The 20029-nt window shown below is 43.8% G+C and overlaps 1 protein-coding gene across 2 annotated transcripts in view; it reads right to left on the bottom strand.

Annotated features, from left to right (window-relative positions):
• Window positions 1-20029, bottom strand: part of exd2 (exonuclease 3'-5' domain containing 2) — a 41668-nt gene that overhangs the window by 3684 nt on the left and 17955 nt on the right. For both annotated transcript variants that reach the window (XM_033026786.1, XM_033026787.1), the window contains exons 4-7: window positions 11997-12123; window positions 7416-7747; window positions 1878-1984; window positions 921-1056 (exon numbers count right to left, since the gene is read on the bottom strand). In XM_033026786.1, coding sequence (XP_032882677.1) covers window positions 921-1056; window positions 1878-1984; window positions 7416-7747; window positions 11997-12123 — 702 coding nt within the window. The remainder of the gene's footprint in view (window positions 1-920; window positions 1057-1877; window positions 1985-7415; window positions 7748-11996; window positions 12124-20029) is intronic.

Below are 20029 nucleotides of genomic sequence, written 5' to 3'. Positions count from 1 at the left end.
TATATGGTCACACTGATCTGATCTGATCTGTATTTATGTCTAAATATCGTGTTGTGCTGCAGCAAGCAAGAATTTCATTGTCCTATCTGGGACACATGACAATAAACTCTCTGGACTTGACTTGACAAAGCCAAGGGTGGTGTCAAGGTCTGCCACAATGGCTGATTATAGCAATCTCTAACTATTGTTTAAACTAATATTGATGGGGCAGGTCTTCTAATTCACACATTTTCCAAGATGATAGCCAGGACTACTAACTGATTACAAAAAAAGGAGTCTGCAGAGCCTACCTGATCCATGCCAACTTCCTGCAGAATAAACCCATTGGTTCTATTCTCCCCCTCATTGTTCCCCTGTTGTTTCTCACGGCCCATCACATCCCCTTTGATAATGTTGCCACTTCCCTACTCCAGGGCTGATCAACAACAATCATTTGACCTACTAGCACGTTTTCGAATGTGAAAGGAAATTACAGCATTTACGTAGTGACTGGGAGAAAGTTTAAACTCTGCACAGGTCAGGATCAAACCCAGTCGCTGGGACTGAGACAACAGCACAACCACCGTACTGCTGGGTTAGATCTGCCTTTGCTGTGACCAAACCTAATGCCGGGATCAGGTGGTCTTTCCAATCTTGCTCTTACTGCATGCTTATTGTTTTTGTTTAATTCAACTGAATGGCTTATAAACCACTTCATAGACAGTTAAGAGTCAGACTACTGTTGCTTTCCTAAAGGACATAACTTAACCAGTTTTTACAACTGGCAGTCTTTATGACCAACATTATTGAAATAAGTTAATGCTGCAGTTGTAGTTACTTAACTGCATTCAGTTCGACAAACCATTTGGTGGGATTTGAAATGACATCTACTGATTAATATTCCAGACAACAACAATATTTATCTTCTCACAAGGTTGTACCTGATGTAAGACTCTCTTTTGCCGCATACGACACACAGATTCTCCTTGGTTATCAGGTAATAGTCTTGCTGAGACTCCGGTCTTCCTGAAGGCTCAAACTTCAACTTCACAATAAAAGGCTCTGTGCTGGTAAGCTCTGAATGAATAACAGATGGTTACTCAGATTCAAGAAGGCGGGCTTTCTGATGATTCGCAGCAATTTATCAATAACCACTCCAGTCATTTTAGTCATATAAAAATTAGAGAATTTTAACTAATTCCATGGATATGCATGGGCTAACATTCCTAATAATAATTGAGTTCATAGGTAAAAGTAAATAAATGGGGAAGAAAGGAAAGAAATGGTAATGAAAGAGGAAGGGGGAAGATAACAGGACAACAGGGGAAAAGGACATGAGAGAACACAGATGGAAAAGGAGGCAGGAGAATGTCATAAGAAAGGAAGTGATAAAAGGAAGTGAGAAGAAAGGAAAGGGTGAGATGTGCAGGAGACGAGGAATGGGGAATAGGAATTAAAGGTAGAAGGAGGAGGAAATAAGTCAAATGGTTAAACAAGGCAGAGCGAGTGTGGGAGATATTAAAGCAGATTTTTAAAAAGGAATTGAAGATCAAGGAGGAAGATAGTAAGAGCAGGTGTGTAGAAGTGTCTTGTACGATCTGTGTTTCACTGAAAAATATACAAATCATAACTAAGATGCGATTTAACGAGGTGTGGTATGAATTAGATCTTACAGTAAAGATATCAAAATATGTCATCTGTGAAAATATCAGGGAAAAATTTGTAGTTGGAATCTCAATCGATTTTACGATATTTGCAGGGAGCTATTGACTAAGTGATTTGGTACGTAATCCCATTACCATTTTTATGTTTCTTCTCTGCCTCATTGCTCTAGACAGTGACAGCATAATTAACTTTCTCAGAAAATAAACATTTTCCTCTTTCCCTTTTCCACATACCCCCAATGCCCTTGTCTATGTACCACTGAGCCTTCTTCCTGTCGCAGGTGCAGAGAGGTTGTCCATCTGGGGCGTGGAGGAAACAGTTGTCATATAGTGGCGATTTCCTGCAAACAATGCAACAAGCAGTAATTAGTTCACTTCAGATTATGACTAGAGCCCTCTTTTACAGTGCAGCGAGCATGAAAAGTTAACTGCTGCCAATGGTGATTTCGGCACTTGGCGACAACTGCCATTTGGAAATCACAGCAAATGCAAGTGATACCTTTCCAAACAACCCCCAAATGACACCTCCGTAACTTGATCCCCTGTCCTATTTTGTGTTAAATATTTCATTTTCAATACCAGACTAAAGTAAAATCCAAGCATGGAGGCGGTTCACTGAATTCCCAGAAATCTCTTCCCAAAACCATTACTCAAATGAATTTCTCCATTTTCTTTTTGAAAAGCAAGCTACAGAGTTCATAATAATTACGTTGTATTTTTGTATAATTTAAGGTCTTCTGTTAGTGCTTAAGGGCTTCTGACAGATTTTGCTTTAACAATCTCTACTGAAAGACCAGGTTGGATTTCAAGATTCGGATTTAGCATTGGCACTGTTGGCATTTATCACTGAACCGCGAAACAGACAGCTGCTCCCACGATGTGTAGAGGTACAGTTGTACACACAAGTACAGAGGCTGCGGTCAATGAGTTTTTTTGATGACGTCTCAGGCACAAAATTAGTGAGCGAGCAGAACGTCAAGTGCAGGTGACTCTCACTGCAAACGGGGCTGTTGATTAGAAAATAGTCTGTATCGTGATTTTCCATGACGTAAGGGCCCCATCAACTGCGCATGTGTCGAGAATCATGCATTGACAAACAAATAATTTAATGTTTTGATTGAAGTTATGTTTATTTCCACATAAATTCCACAAGAGTTAATTTTATTCTGTAATAAATCTCTGCATAGTAATTTGTGAATTCCGTTTGGGCGAATTTATGTAGCCCGAATGATTGCCTTTGAGATATACTGTAGCCACAAAAGATGTTACATGAATGTGTTTCATTTGAACGATGCAGCCTGAGCATTGATGCTTAGTTTAGTTTAAAGATGCACTTTGGAAACTACTGCACCAACCCACTGAGGAATATCGGAGGAAATGGGAACACCCAGAGAATTTGCCATCTCCACACAGACAGCACCCAAGATCAGGATCAAACCTGGGTCTCTGGCACTGTGTTTTTTTTAACCAAAATTAATTTAAATCAATTATTTACGAGAAAAATATGTACATTACAAAACAATACCAACAAACCAACCACCATAGCACAAAGTAAAACAAATATTCTTAAATATCAAATATACTGTAAATTAAACAAATATGTCACAATCCTAGTCAAGGATGCATTCCACCATATACAAGAATTTCTTCATTATTAAAATGAATTATTCTTCAAAAGAATGGAGCCACATTTCACCTGCAGATCTACTCAGAATGGTAAGTTCAGCTGTTAACTCCAGAGTATTTATATCATTAGCCACTGTGACTCATGAACTTTATTTTTTCCTTGTGATTTAATACCGCCCTTTTTTTCATCAAGAAGCAGCAGAGTGGCGCAGCGGTAGAGTGGCTGTCTTATAGCGCCAGAGACCTGGGTTCAATCCTGACTACAGGTGCTGTCTGTGTGGAGCTTGTACATTCTCCCCATGACCAGTTTCCTCCCACACTCCAAAGGCGTACAGGTTTGTAGGTTAATTGGCTTTGGTAAATATTGTAAATTTTCCCTAGTGTGTAAGAAAGTGCGAGTGAACGGGGATTGCTGCATGACGCAGACTCTGTGGGCCAATGGACCTGTTTCCATGCTGCATCTGTAAACTAAACTAATCTACGCAAACTTGCCAGAAAATGTGAACATTTTCATAACTGAAAGTGAAGTGGGGGCATTTACTCATTGAAGTTTATCACACGGAAAGGAGTAAATTGAATTTTCACTGCTTTAATTAAACAAAAGGGTGGGTTTGTTGATTGAGGCCAGATGTTTCATATTTTGCTATCACACACAAAAATTCGCGAGTCACATTAATGTATGCAAAATTGTACAGAATGCTAACGATATAAGACTTGATAAACAATCAGTGCATGTACAAGTCTGACTACCTCTCCAGCTAAGGTGTGATTGCAGTCCTCATAAGGCATAACCATATTTTCTCCTTATTCTTCTGCGTGATGTAGTTTGTTGCTGGCAAAAACCTTAGTTTATTCCCCATTCCCGAAAGGTGTTATGTGTGACTTACACAAACTGCTGCAACCGATATCCGGAAAGTTTCCTCCTCACAGCTACAACCGTGGCTGATCTTATAGCTGACAAACACAGTTTCTGAATTAATCAGTAGATCAGCAAATTCCACCACTGTCAGCCACAACTATTTCACTGTCCTTACCGCAGCACAAAACTGTTCAATGACAGGATATCCCAACTGACTCTGACTCCTGTCCAAACCTATTTACTGCCTGCACCAGTACTTTCCTGGAGAGGTTGAGGCTCAGAATAATTTACACCAGTTTTTAGCCCAAATTCCAGCACAAACTGATGGGAACTGCCAAAACATTGCAAAGGCTTGAGAATTTGTGGAGGTGAGTAACATTCCAAAACCATTTATATTAGGTTAAGACTCACCTAACCCACGCTTGCTGTACAAATCTGGCCATGCCTCTTAGGTAATACTGCATGATAGAGAGTTCAAAGGGATACAGGTGGAATGCAGGCAAATGCAATTAGCTCGGTTAGACGCTTTGGACAGCACGGACGAGTTGGGCTGAAGAGCCTGTTTTACGTTCTGCGTGGCTCTAGGACTATAAATCAACCACGCTTGTTCCAAAATCACAGGACAACTACACTTATTTTGTGGATCCACACTGTAGCCAGTACATTCTGAAAGCATTTCCATACCAAAAATAGATAGCATTTACAAATAGCAGTGCTTGGAAATATAAATTTAAAATGATTCAAGTCAGCTTCAAAGATTCTAACTCAGTTAACTCATAATGTTGGGATAACCTTAACAATAAAAAAAAATGATGACATATCTACTTCCACCAGTATTCGTAAAAGTGTACCAGGTTACCACCTCTGAATAGATATTGTTCAGAGTGCATCAGATGCCAGTATTTGTAGTGCTTGCAACACCTTCTCCTAGCTAACAATGATCTATTCTACATTTCCCTTGATCTCCATCCCCTTTGTCTAATTTTCACACTGTACATTTCCTTATCTCTGTCTCTCCTCTCCTCTGAAGGGTCTCGACCTGAAACGTCACCCAGATATGCTGCCTGACCTGCTGAGTTACTCCAGCATTTTGTGTCTATCTTTGGTTTAAACCAGCATCTGCAGTTCCTTCCTACACACCTTATTCAATGATGTGATTCATATGTGATCACCTCACACAGAGATCAGGAGGCGTCCAGTATCTGTGGACCATGAGGAAGGGAAGGTTATTGGGACAGCCTTCCTCTCAAAAATTAATTTGAGCCCTATGAAAATCAAATGCAATTACACATTATTCAATTTGCAGTGGAACGAGACACAGTAAGGCTCTCGGACAAGGTGATAAAATTAATTCAGTGTACTTTTTAAGTTCCATCACCAGCTGCATTTTTATGCAAAGGTTAATTAAATGTAGCCAATAACCTAGAGGTTCTTTATGTCAGGTGCCATAGCAGAAGGTTAAATACTTGGGTGTTCCGTGCTTAGGCTGAAGAAAAGTAATTTAATTAAAACTATAAATTTTAAAATCACAGTAAAGTTACAGTGGATAGGGTCATTTGACTTTAATGATTTCACAGTAACTGCTACCTGTCCTAGAGAGGGATGGTGTAAAACTGGTGAAGTGGCCCAAGTTGCATGTCATAGATTAATAATGACAGGCACTCCACAATATTTAGGACACTGAGAACTGCTATGGAGGAGATCAGGGGTAGAATGGGAGAAAATCCAACTTTTCTTTCCCCTTGTGGAAATCCATGCAGAGGGACTCCTTTTTCACCAGACAAGCTCTCTGTTGCAAGTTGCTCTTTCTTGTTTAAAGGGTGGCCGCTGGCTCACAACCTTAGAGCCTCAGGTTCAATCCTGACCTCTGGAGCTGTGTGTGGAATTTGCTTGTTCTCCCTGTGACTGTGTGGGTTTCCTCCAATTTCGTTCAACATCCTGATCCTCCAGTGTCCTTCAACACTGGGTAACACCGTGGCGCAGTGGGATAGTTGCTGCCTCATAGCGCCCGAGACCCGGGTTCCATCCTGACCTTGGGTGCTAGTCTGTACGCAGTTTGTACGATCTCCCTGTGACCATGTGGGATTTCTCCGGGTGCTCCGGCTTCCTCCCATATTCCAAAGACGTACAGGTTTGTAGTTTAATTGGCTTCTGTAAAATTGTAAATTATCTCTAGGGTGTAAGATGGCTAGAATTGGGGGATCGCCTGTCAGGCCGGGGTTGGTAATCCGAAGGGCCTGTTTCCGCCCTGTATCTCTAAGCTAACCTATCTCAAAGATGTGCGGGTTGGTACTGAGCACTGTAGATTACCCTTAGTGAGTAGGTGAGTGGTTGAATCTGGGAGCACGATGGGAATGTGGGAATAAAAATAGGATTAATGTGGGATTGGTGCAAATGCTTCCCGTTGGATTGCAACCTTGTCGTGGTCGGGGAGCTTGTGTGTCTCAGTGACCCCTAGAGCTATGCCAGCGGGAGATTCATCTCCTGTTAGGGTCTCCCATGCTGGACAGGTCGAAGGGTAGAGGCGAGACGAAGAACGATCCACTGGTCCTCCAGTTTGGAGGTTGAGCACAGGGCTAACAACCCTGTTCCCTAAAACAAATATGTTACGGAAACAGCAACTGAAGGAATCAACACTACTGGGCGTGATGGACTTCCAGGGCTATCGACAGATGCTAGGATGAATGTACTGAGAAGAGAACCAGACAGCATCCCAAGAACAGCCCTGCACTGGACACCGGAAGGGAAAAGGAAAAGAGGGAGACCCAAAACCACCTGGTGTCAAACTGTAGAGGAGGAAATGAAAACAATGGACCTGACCTGGAGTAGTATCCAGAAGCTAGCCCAGAACACACAGGAGTAGAGGACCTTCGTTGCTGCCCTACATGCCAGGAGGCACAATAGGCAGTAAGTAAGTTGGTAAGTAAGTGGTGCAAATGGTGCTTGGTGGTCAGTGTGGACTCAGTGGGCCAAAGGGTCAGATCGCATGCTGAATGTCTCCTTGACTCGAAGTAGTACCAACAGTGTCAGGTTCTGGAGCAAGGTAGTTACAAGTTAATTTACCATCGTATTTCAGTGTGGAGGGAGAGGAAGCATGTAACATCTGCATCAAAGAGTGTCGCAGTCGGACCTGGAATCGTATGCATTGACTACTCTATTCCATCAGTCAGATCACTGCAGCAGCACGGGACTTTTGCCTGTTTTAAATAAAGTAGATAAAGCCCCAACATCTAGATGTCTCAAGACAGTTTGGGCACAGCACTAACTAGCAAAGTTCTCCCCTTTACCTGGCAGAATATCCAACCCCAAGGGGTTTGCGCTGTGTTTTTCTTGGGTCTGAGGTAGTCACATCCGACGGCAATTTCGGACTGGCTCCAAGCCTCTTGTTTCGGCGTTTCTGCTGAGAGTTTGTTTCGCCGGTTCCCACTTCCCCTCCACCACCTCCACCCATCTTGCTCTTAAATGGGATATCAAGCAGGCCTTGGCACCTTGCCAGTACCTGCTCCCAGCTAGGTTCACACCGATACGAGGTGGCATCTTCTTGTGATGTGCAGCTGAATCCCAGTAGGTGAAAGAAGAGAGCCACAGACACCTGGGCATCATGTGCAGCATAGTTTACCTGGCAGCATAAAACAGAACAGAGAAACACAGATTTTAAACAGCATTACAAGGTCACGTGAATATACTCTCTGCAGCCAAAAAAAACGACAGCAATAGATGGCCAAATGTATTTAACATCAAAGAGATGCAAGAGATCGCTGATGCTATTATCTTGAACGACAAACAAACTGCTGGAGAATTCAGCGGGTCTGGCACCATCTGCGGATAGAAATAAACAGATGGTGTTCTGGTCAATCCTTTCTTCGGACTAATGGTGCAGAGGGAAGATAGCTGATGGAAAGAGGTGAATGATGGAAAGAGGTAAGAGCTGGCAAGTGACAGGTGGATCCAAGTGAGGAGGAGGTGACGACAGATGAATCAGGTGGGGGAGAAAAGGGTGGAGTTAGTAACCAATGCTGGATGTGATATGGCGAAGATGGAATCTGATAAAGGAAAGTGATGCGAGAAATGTAGAACCAGAGAGCGGGTGATTGGTGGAGGGGAGGGGGGGCAACAAAAAATGGCGGCCCAGAGTAGGGGGGAGGGGGGGGAGATGGAGAACAGATGGGGAGATGGAGCAGGTGAAGGAGTCAGAACTGGCTGATGGAAGAAAGAGTGCGTCTCAGATGTCCTGGAGTAGAAAGCTTAATCTTCAGAGCAGATGTGGTGGAGACGGAGAAACTGCGAGAAAGGGATTGTGTCTTTACAAGAGACAGAGTCGAAGGACATGCAGTGATGGTGGTTCAGGGCGTCAATGGGTTTGCAGTAGATGTCTGTGTGGAGAGTTGCCTCGTCTCTTTCCCTCCACCTCTTGCATCCGCTCATCACCCATTTTGTCATGGGTGTCATTTCCATCCACCATTGCTGCCTGATCTGCTGAGTTCCTCCAGTGGTTTGTTTTTTGTATCCAGCTTCAAATTTGGCATACATCATGGAACTGCTTCAAAGTGGTTTTGGCCAACCTCTGATCAGGCCTTGCCCAATTGATGGTACTTTTTTTAAGAATCAATAATCAAGATATGTTATTAATCATATGAAGCAGAACATTTACATTGCAGCTTTACAGGCACATTGGAAGCAACAACAATAATAAATATGCTCTCAATTATCCGTTATTCTATATAAACTAGATCATGATGGAGCAAAAATGTACATTGAACAACCATACAATGTGGACTCCATAGTGGTTTGGTGCTGAGGTAGGGTTGTGAATTTGGATCGAACAATTCTTTATTGCAGTCTCATTTCAGGAGCTGAAGCAGAAGAAGCAGATCCACGCCACAATACAGTGCAATAAAACTTGGATAATCCCGCAAGCTCAGGAGGAAGATGACGATGCTGGACAGGCAGATTTTCCTGACCACAGATGGAATATTTATTCCTACCCCAATTGGCATTAACAAATGGAAGAGCGATGATACAAAGTATTCTAATAAGATCTCCAGTGAACCCAGTCGTATCACAAATGTGCAGGAATTATCTCAGAGGAGAGCAATAAACAGCACCCAGTGATCAACACCCTGAACCATAAGGATTTACGAATAGTCGAATAGCGGTTTTTGTACTCTGGAAATGTTACAGAGGGCAAAACGAAGGCTCCATTTTCCATCAGATGTAGAAAATGCAACAATATAAGTCGAAACACAGAAGATAAGTTCTACCCATTATCCTGGCATATATTCCTCAAACAACTTTGATAAAACAAATAGTCATATAGGTGCAAGTGTGAGTTTGCTGTGCAGAAATTGTCTGCTGCACTTCCTACACTCCAGAATGGTTTATAGGCTGCTTAACTTGAGTCTTTTTTTAGGTGGCCATTATACAAATATGTCCCATCTGTTACCACACTTTACTGAACTTCTAGTTAAAATGGATTGCTCTGGAAGTGTGCATTTGTCAAGGAAACCCGGCTTTTAATTCAAATTGTAGAAAAAAAGGTTCAAAACAAACATTCCACTTGCCATAACTGCAGAGCCAATATTAACACTATAGTTTCAACAAACTATCCCTTTGCATTTATATAGCTTATTTAACACAATAAAATGTCTGAAGTTGCATTTACGTTAAATAATAGGCAGCTAAAGCAACCTACATTAGCACATGCGATGACAGCAATTTTAAGGAGCATTGTAAAGGGAAAAATGTGAAAAGGTTTACTGAGAGAAATTCAGACAATTGAAAGCACAGTAATCAACAGTGAAGTAAGATAATTTAATGGTGCGCAAAAAGGTGGAGTTTAGAGATTGTAGAATTTGTGAAGGGCACAGTTACGGGGTTACAGATAATAAATGGTACAAATTTGGACATGACCACCACAATTAGCTTATCGCAGATCGATAATGGATGTGATCTCACTGACTCTCCACTCTGCACTGGACCACTTGTACAATGAGGACACGTACTTCAGGTTGTTGTTCGTCGACTACAGTCCCACATCATCATCCCCTCTAAATTTATCATCAAATCAGAGAAATGGGTCTCTGGTCATCCCTGTGTAATTGGATCTTCAACTTCCTCATTGATAGCAACACGTCCTCCTCGATGACCATCAGCACAGCCGCACTTCAAGGCATGCGCAGTCCCCTGCTCTACTCTCTCTATACTCATGACTGTATAGCCACAGTTCCAAAGCTGTCTTTAAATTTGTCGACAATGCCACCATTGTTGGACAAATAATGGGTAACAATGCGTACAGTATGGAGATTGGTATGGGGGCACCTTTCAATCAGATTATCATTCTTGTTCTCAGCTGTAACAAGACCAGGAACCTTACTGTCTTCAGGAAGGGAAAGCCAAGGATCCACAAACCTGTTTCCATCAACAGGACAATGGCGGAGAGGATCAACAGGTTCAAGTTCCTGAGTGTGCATATCTCTGACCATCTGTCCTGGGCCTAGCATATTGATGCAATCACAAAAAACTCATCAATGCCTTTATTAGGCGGCACGGTGGCGAGGCGGTAGAGTTGCTTCCTTACAGAGCCACAGATCCGGGTTTGATCCTAACTCTGGATGCTGTCAGTACAAAGTTTGTACGTTCTCCCTGTGACTTGCGTGGGTTTTCTCCAGGATCTCCAGTTTCCTCCCATACTTGAAAGACATAAACGTTTGTAGGCTGATTGGCTTGGCGTAATTGTAAATTGTCCCCAGTGTATGTAGGATAGTGCTAGTGTATGGGGATCGCTGGTCGGCACAGACTCGGTGAGCCGAAGGGCCTGTTTTCGTGCTGAATCTCTAACCTAAAATCTAAATTAATTTATAAGATTGAGGAGATTCTGTATGTTGGCGAATATTCTATCGAACTTCACCAGGTGCACGGTTGCTTCACTGCTTGATTCACCTTGGCATGAAGGTGGAACTGGAATGCCCAGGAACGAAGGAGGCTGCAAAAAGTGGAAGACATTGCCTGGTCCATCACAGGTACTGATTTCCCCAACATCAAAGGGGTCTACAGGAGGTGCTGCCTCAAAAAGGCAACTAATATCTTGAAAGAACCCCACCATCTTGGTCACGCTCTCATCTCGCTGCGACCATTGGGAAGGTAGCACAGGAGCCTGAGAACCGTGACCTCGGGTTCAAAAATAGCTTCTTTCCAGCAATCATCAAGCTCTTGAACTACACTACATAATCCCAACTACTACTTTTTTTGGTTGTACCATCTACTTTGGTTTTGAATTATTACATTCTGGTTACCTAGTATTACTGATTATTAATTAATTCTATTATTGAATAATGTACATTTAATAGTTGGGTTATTGCATTAATGGGCCTGTGAGCTGTAGCAAGTAGGAATTTAATTGCTATATTCCGAATGCATATGACAATTAAACACTCTGGACTTAAACATTTCAAAGCCAAGTCTTTGACAGACTGGGAGGTAACATGGTTCAGTGAGCACAGGGGTGAGAGTTAGAATACTGCTGGCAAAGTTTTGTCCGACCTGGAGTTTATTCAGTGTGGAAGATGGGAAGCTCACCAGGAGAGCTTTGGAATTATTGAGCCTGGGGATAACAAGTGCAATGGTAAGGGTTTCATCAGTAGATGGGCAAAGGTGAACAGTGAGAGGTAGATCTTTTTGGAGGTAGAAGCCACAGTTGTTAAACACCACAAACAACCAAAGGAGATAATAGAGCCCTTTCCAGAATTGCAGATGAAAGAGAATGCAAAGGAAATGATATATCCGCATAAAGCAATTAGTTAGGCAAATGAGCTAATGATACTTTAAATAAAATGAGACATGCTCCCTTTATGTTCTCATTACTAAGTTACCTGCTCGTTTGAGAGTTCTTCTGCCTCCCAATTGCTACATCGCAGATGGAGAGACTTGTCAAGGGTAAAATTTATGATATCTTGAGCCAAGGACTTCAAGCTGAGGGAACAAGTCAAATGATCCTTCCTGTAATGAAATGGGTGAAGGATAAATGCAAATAAATCATAAAAAACAACTGCATTGCATCACAAATCCTTTAAAATATTATGGTAATAAATCGACACTGAATCCGAACCAGCAATATGTTTGGACATTCATAGATGGATTCCAGATAAAGGATAGCCAAACAATTTGACATATTGCTTAAACACAGTAAATGGAACAGCTGAAATGGCAATCATTCCACTGCACAGAATTTCAATGGAACAAACAAATGCTTTTCCTATTTGCTCCTACTGAGTGTAGGAAGGAATGGCAGATGCTGGTTTAATCCAAAGATAGACACAAAATGCTGGAGTAACTCAGCGGGTCAGGCAGTATCTCTGGAAAGAAGGAATGGATGACGTTTCAGGTCTGAAGAAGGGTTTCGACCCGAAAGGTCACCCATTCCTTCTTTCTAGGGATGCTGCCTGTCCCGCTGAGTTACACCTGCATTTTGTGTCTATCCAACATATCCAAAACATTTTCCATTCACATTGCCGAATTCCAAAAGATTCAAAACATCCCTCAGATCACATAGTACAAACAAAGCAAACGACATTTATTCCATTCACATGTCAATTCAGCACTTGAAGGCAACACTTCATTGAAATTAAGCGTTGGCCCTAAGATTGGTATTTCTAAGTACAATCTGTTATTTGTGGTGAGAGAGCATCACATGTGATCTATCGTGAAACACAAGGTGCTGGAGCAATCCACGGGTCAGGCAGCAACTCTGGAGAATATGGAAATGCAACGTTTCGGGGAGGGACCATTCTTCCCAAGTTACTCCAGCACTTTATGTTCTACGCAAGATTCCAGCATCTACAGTTCCCTGTGTCTACATGTAATCAACCACTCAGCTCTCAAATAGCACAAACGGTCCTTTGAATTCATCCTTCCAATTTTCCTTGACAGAAACTAGTAAAGCTGCACAATTTAAATAAATAAATAAATAAATAAATAAATAAATGGATCCTGGTTTCATTTATATTTTTAAATTAATCCAATAAATTGCCTTTTCAAGTGCTCGTTTGAGTTTTTACTTGAAAGCGAGGCCTCTCCACAAATTTGGGTTTGGACTTCATACTTTGTCCCAACATCACACTTTAGTCCTAACTTTGAGCTGTGTAGTGCTTGGATTGAGTGGTCCAAGTGCAAGCAGTGTATCGAAACGTTCTGGTTGCTCAGATTCATTCAGTTAGCTATGCAGGTGAATGTATTTCCCAACCAATTAGCAACCTGAAATAGCACTGACAAACAAAATGGATACGTTTCAAAAGCTGAAATAGAACTTATCGATTTTCATTTAAAGGGCTGAGAGGGTAAAGGATTCAAGTAGATTACTTGAGTGGAAGAGATACGTATAGAGCCGCTAAATATGATGGACAAACACTGCAACTGAGACACTGCAATGCACACCGTGAACAAAGCATGACCACTGGGTTGTTGTATTCCAGAGCAGTCAACATTGATAAAACCATAATCCAAGGAGATAATGTAAAATAGAAGAAAACTGGAACAAAGTAATCTGCCCTGTTTTTTACCCCATAATTAATACCAAATACTCTGAAAACATGCCATCCAGCATCTAACTGACAGTGTAACATGCGTTCATAACTTAATTATGTTTTGCTTGGTTGTTGCTAATGAATGGTTAAAAAGAACTATGCTCCATAAGATATTATGGCCATATTTAATTAGATTTTTAATTGGTTACATCATGCCATTTTCCAATTGTGCCAGCAATCCAGCTGGTTATACAGTACCGGAGAACTGACAAGGGCAATTATATATTATCAAAGTATTTTGAATTCTAATCTTGTCAATGGTATTGGACATTACTATTACTTTCACACATGCATGAAAAAAAAGAGATTTGCACATTTTGAAAAGTTTTTAAAGGCTCGATAGAGGACTGACTGGAAGGTGAGCAAAACTAAAGTACAATCCAACTCAGTTGATGGTCTCAAATGGTCCCCCATATGTGGCTGAATCTTAACTGTTTTTTTTTCAGTTTCTATAATTCATATTTGCAGGAAAACTGCAAAAGAGTTAAACAGGAATTAAAGTTGTAAGGGCTACAACATCACTGAATGGTTGAGGCTATGTGATGGCACCTCATAGAGTTGGTAATATACCTCATAGAGTTGGTAATATACCTCATAGAGTTGGTAATAAAAATATGTGCTTCAAAATGAAAGAGTAGAAGAGGAGAAAATAGTGAAATGACAGATTTATTTTAGTACCGCCGAGGTCCAAAGAAGTGTGTGACTAATGGGTCCACTGGGTGTGACGAATTATCCCTGGCAACATTCCGACCCAACTTCAGGACATTGGAAAGGGCAACATATTGGTAAGTGGGCAGGAGGGAGTGGCTCTTGGTGTCCTCAACATTAAGTCCAGACTCCATGAAGTCTTATGACATTGGGTTAAACATGGGTAAGCCAACCTGATAACCACCTACAATGCCAACTCAAAGGCTACATTCTTCCTTCACCACCTGGGAGCAGCACAGGAAGTGACAAGGGCACAGCATATACTCAATCAACTTTAATGTCCATCACCAAGAGTGGCTTCAGGACATGCTCAAAGACATGGTCACCAGATTGGGTCTGTGGCAAGTAGTGATTGAACCAAAGCGAGGGATAAAACCTACTTGACTTCACCCTCAACAATTTTCTTGTGGCAGATGCATCTGTCCACGAGACCTTTGGTGAAAGCAGCCAATGCACAGTCCTTGTGGAGGCAAAGTCCCACCTTCACACAAGGACACGTTTCATCGTGTCGTTTGGTATTACTGTGCTAAATAAGATGGATTCACAACAGATCCTGCAGCTCAGAACTGGGCATTCATGAGGTCCAGTGGACCATGAGAATAAATGTCCATCACCACCCGCTGTAATCCCCAGGCCTGACATATCCTTCAACCTACTATTACATAACTAAGAGGACCAATCCTCTTCAATGAGGATGTCGAACTGCATCCAAGGAGTTGTACCAGGTAAAATGAGATTACAACCAAATAACAAAAAGATGAACAATTCCTCCCCCCCTCCCCACCAGACAACACGTCAATTCAAAGCTCTGCAGTCCTGCCACAAGTTATGAATACCGGTGGAGAATCAGAGTTATAGAGAGAAGGTGACTCCATGAAACTCCCATCCCCAGTGACGGCAAGACTTAGCTGGAGGCAAGGCTGAAGCACTAATAATTAGGTTCAGCTTGCAGAAAATCCTTAGACAATTCAATTTACTCCATGTGTTATAATGAAATTGAGCAGTCCAACAAAATTAATGGGACCAGTACATCCAGGTAATAGTAGAGAAGACCTGTTCTCCAGAAATAGCTGAGTCTCTTAATAATTCATCTTACTGCTGTTTCAACACTGACATGTCCCCAAGAACTGTTCTGGTGCAAGCTCTCAACTAAAAGCAGGACAAATCAGATCTAGCCAAGTACTGCCCAATTAGTCTAGTCTCGATCATAAGTAGAATGATGGAAAGCGATGGCGACAGTCTAATCAAGAAGTACTAATTCACTAATAAACAGCTCAAAGGGTCCACTTTGGGTTTCAAGGGCACTTGTCTTTGATCCTCATGACAGGCCTGGATATAACATAGACTAAAGAACAACATTTCAGAGGTGAGTTGAGAGTGACTGCCCTAAAACAGATTAGTAGAGTGTGTCACGAAGGAGTAGTGGTAAAAATAAATGTAAGGGCTTATTAATGTTTGGAGACATAATTTGCACAAAGGATGAGTGCAGATGCTGGAGATCAATTTTACTTCGGAGTCACGTGAGTGACTACGTGAAGAACCCGCTCAGTGCGCAGGCGCGGCATTACGCCAGCAGTGCAACAGCGGCAGCAGCGGAAGTCAAACGCTCCGCTGCAATTTCAAAGACGGACCGTCAGGTAAGTGAACAGAAGTCGGCTTTCCTTCGATACCGAAGAAGAGCCGGCTGTCTTCTCTTGCAGAATGTCCACACTCAAGACAAGACTTTCGAAGAAATCTGCCCCCCGTCCAACTCCGCAAGAGGAGAAGGGGGGGCAGCAACAGGCGGTAGGAGCGCTATCCGGGCGCTCCGCTATCCCCGACACCGAGCCGAGTCCAGCTCCGCTAACGCCTGAACAGCGGGCTGGAGGCAAAGCCAAACGGAAGAGCAACCGGCCGGTGGCATCCGACTCGTCGGACGGGGACGTCTCTCCACCCAGGAGGGGGAGGGACAGCCGCCTGAGCCGCATGGAGCGGCTCTTGGAGCAGGTGCTCCAGCAAGGTGCACCCCGGGAGGGGAGCTCTTGCAGAGGGAGGTCAGGCACTCCCTCTACAGTGCCTCCTGCACTGTCCATTGCATCCTCCTTTCCAGAGGATAGCTTTGGTGACCAGGACTGGGCTGGTCCAGAACAAGGGGTTATGGCTGAAGATTTCGGGAGTATGCAGGGGGTGCAGGAGCAGGAACAGCTGCTTGGTGTAGTGGGCCGCTACTTGTCAAAACCCCGTGCAGGGGAACCGCTAGAGGCCAAACTAGCGGCAAGTATCAATCACCTTTCCAACAGAGCTCTGCAGGAGCAGGTGATTAATGAAGCTTTAGATACCTATACGGCGCCGGAGAACTGTGAATCTCTAAAAGTACCAGCGGTGAACAGCCAAATCTGGGGACACATTGGGTCAACCATCCAGCACCACGAGCTAAAGCTGCAGCGGATACTCCGACTATTGACAGCAGGCATCACTTCGTTTGCTCGTTCTATAAACAACACCGAGATGACCACCAATCAACAGGATACACTCGCGTTGTTGTGTAACACGCAGTTTGAAATTAATAATCTGCGGAAAGAAATCATCAAACCTGCCATCAATCCTCGATTTGCCGGGCTGTGTAAAACACCAGCCGATGAGCCAGACAGGCTGCTCTTCGGGAAGGCAGGGTATAAAACGAGCAAACTGAAAACACACACCACCAAGTGGCAGCACCCCGCCGCATCCACCAGTAAACATCCGCCATTCAACACTGGTGAAAGCTCGGGGTCCGCTTACTTTCACCGTAAGTCTTTTTTCAGACCAGGGCCCAGAGCGGACCCCATGGAAAATGCGCCAACCCCCAACAAACACGCCACATCAGACACCTGGCAAGCCTCGTCCGACCAAAGGGAATCAGAGGAAATACCCGTAACCATGGAGGTAGGTGGGTCTGGTTCCTATCAACTTTTGGGAGGTGGAGGCTTAATACTAACAGGAGGTAGATTGCACCGGTTTGAAGCATAGTGGATATAAAATACAATTCATGTCAGAAAAAACGCCGCCAGTTCAACAATGGCCCCAAAGGGTATTTCTCCCTCCGTCAAAGAGAAACGTGAGAGACAAGCTGAACTGGTGAGACTTATCACAAAGGGGGTCATCAAAAAGACCAAACATGAACCTTTGGAATTTGTATCGAATATATTCACTAAAACCAAAAAAGATGGTGGCTGTCGCATCATCATTGACTTAACATCACTAAACAAATTTGTTAAGTACAGGTGCACAACCTTTTATCCGAAGATCCAAATAACGAAAACCTCCGAATAGCGGACATTTTTTCGGTCCTTGAAGAAAGGTCCTTGAAAACGTTCACCGAGGGCGGCCCGCAGAGGTGACAGCGGAACCTCCGGTCGGTCCTCGAAGAAAGGGGAACTAAATCCCCATTCATAAAAGAGAAGGTGAGGGTATATTGCGCGGGAGGGTTAATAATTGACAATATGCTGCTGTCTGCCCGCTGAGTTAAAAAGTTCCCACGGTAGCACGATACACAGTGTATCGTGAGTCTTGCGTGGGAACTTTTTAACTCAGCGGGCAGGCAGCAGCAGATTGTCGCTGCCTTCAGTTTCACCCCACCTACATCCCTCTGCTTCCCGGCCATGTGTGTGACCCCTTCCCTCCCCTCTCCAGCTCCCCGCCCATTGCACCGGCGCGGGGGCTTTGCACTGTCTTCATGTCGGCGATGCTAGCAGGTCAGTGCCAGACACCGGAGACGTCAGGACCAACGGGACACCGACCCCCAGGCCCACTGCAAGCACGGAGATCCCAGAGACACACAGCCAGCAGCAGCTCAGCCCCGTTCCAACTCCAGAGGAAAACTGCAAACTGGCCGGAGACAACAGGACCACCAGAAGCCGCTCCCCGATGGGCCGCTACGGCGACAAGTGGCAGTTCGCCCACAGCCCCCTCATCGGGACACCGACCCCCAGGCCCACTGCAAGCACGGAGATCCCAGATCAGCAACTCCAGCCCAGCCCCGCTCCAACTCCAGAGGAACACGCTCCCCGTATGGGCAGAAGCTGATGGTGTGCAAGGTACGTCTTGTTCTTGGGGTCGCGCAGCTCGGGCTGTGGGTGAACTGCCACTTGTTGCCGTAGCGGCCCATCGGGGAGCGGATTCCTCTGGAGTTGGAGGGGGAGGGGGGTATTGTGCTGTTTGATCGCCCCCTACTATCCCAGGGACAGGGAGACAGGACGTTCACCGAGGGCGGCCCGCAGAGGTGACAGCGGAACCTCCGGTCGGTCCTGGAAGAAAGGGGAACTAAATCCCCATTCATAAAAGAGAAGGTGAGGATACATTGCGCGGGAGAGTAGGAATCCCAAGACAAAGTTGAGTGAGCGTTCACCGAGGGCGGCCCGCAGAGGTGACAGCGGAACCTCCGGTCGGTCCTGGAAGAAAGGGGAACTAAATCCCCTTCATAAAAGAGAAGTGGAGGGTATATTGCCCGGGAGGGTATATCGCCTACCTGGAAGAAGCCGGACATTTTTTCCAGGATGTCGTCTGCACACCAAAGCTCACCAAAGCTCACGTTTGGTGCTAAACATGGCACGCCAAAGCTCACGTTTGGCGCCAAACGCACGTCGTCTCTGCTGCACACGGATATAAGAGTGTGAAAATGTCGCCTTAGGCCGCCTAAGGGCATGTAGCCCCGCTAGGGTGACATGAGTGCGAGAGGTGATTCAATGCTGCGGTCACATTTACAAATTCAGGAATTCATTCAACACACTGCATTTCATACAGACATTTATTCTGCAAGAAAAAACTACATTGAACACTCAAACTCGCGACCGAGGAACTGCCGGGATCAAGGCGCAAACTCGCGACCTTGCGGATATGAGCCGAGCATTCTACCACTGAGCCAGCCATTAAAATCTACGCTAAAAAAAATCCATTCCGAAGACCGACAAATTCCGAATTACGAAAAGTGTCTGGTCCCAAGGCTTTCGGATAAAAGGTTGTGCACCTGTATATACATTTCAAAATGGAGACATATGTTACTGCCAAACAACTGAATTCCAAAGGACACTTCATGGCAAGCATTTATCTTAAAGATGCTTACTATCTAGTACCCATATACAAGGATCATCGCAGATACCTAAAATGTATCTGGATGGTACAAAGCATTGCCCTATGGGCTAACTTCAGCCCCAAGATTATTCACCAAAATATTGAACCCAGCCATGGCAATACTAAGAAAACAAAAACATATTGTCATGGCATATCTGGATGATATTCTGATAGTAGGGAAAATGATGGAATTGGCTGTGGCAGCAGTATCAGCTACAAAACATCTCCTCGAAACACTGTGGTTCGTCCTACATCCAGATAAATCTAAGTTGAAGCCATCCATTATCATGGACTACCTGGGCTTCACAATTAACTCAGTCCAGATGACTGTTACCTTGCCAAAGGCAAAAATGGTTGAATTAGCACAATCATGCAACAATTTAATGGTCAACGAGCGACCAACTATTCGACAAGTAGCAAGAGTAATTGGGGAAATGGTAGCAGCATTTCCGGCTACACAATTCGGACCTTTGCACTATCAAAAAATTTACAGAGAGCAAAGGTACAGGCAATAAAACGACATACAG

Source organism: Amblyraja radiata, chromosome 9 (assembly GCF_010909765.2).
Source record: "Amblyraja radiata isolate CabotCenter1 chromosome 9, sAmbRad1.1.pri, whole genome shotgun sequence".
Classification (NCBI taxonomy): Eukaryota; Metazoa; Chordata; class Chondrichthyes; order Rajiformes; family Rajidae; genus Amblyraja; species Amblyraja radiata.
Note: the sequence above shows the minus strand (reverse complement) of the source record. Positions and strands in the feature narration are given on the sequence as shown.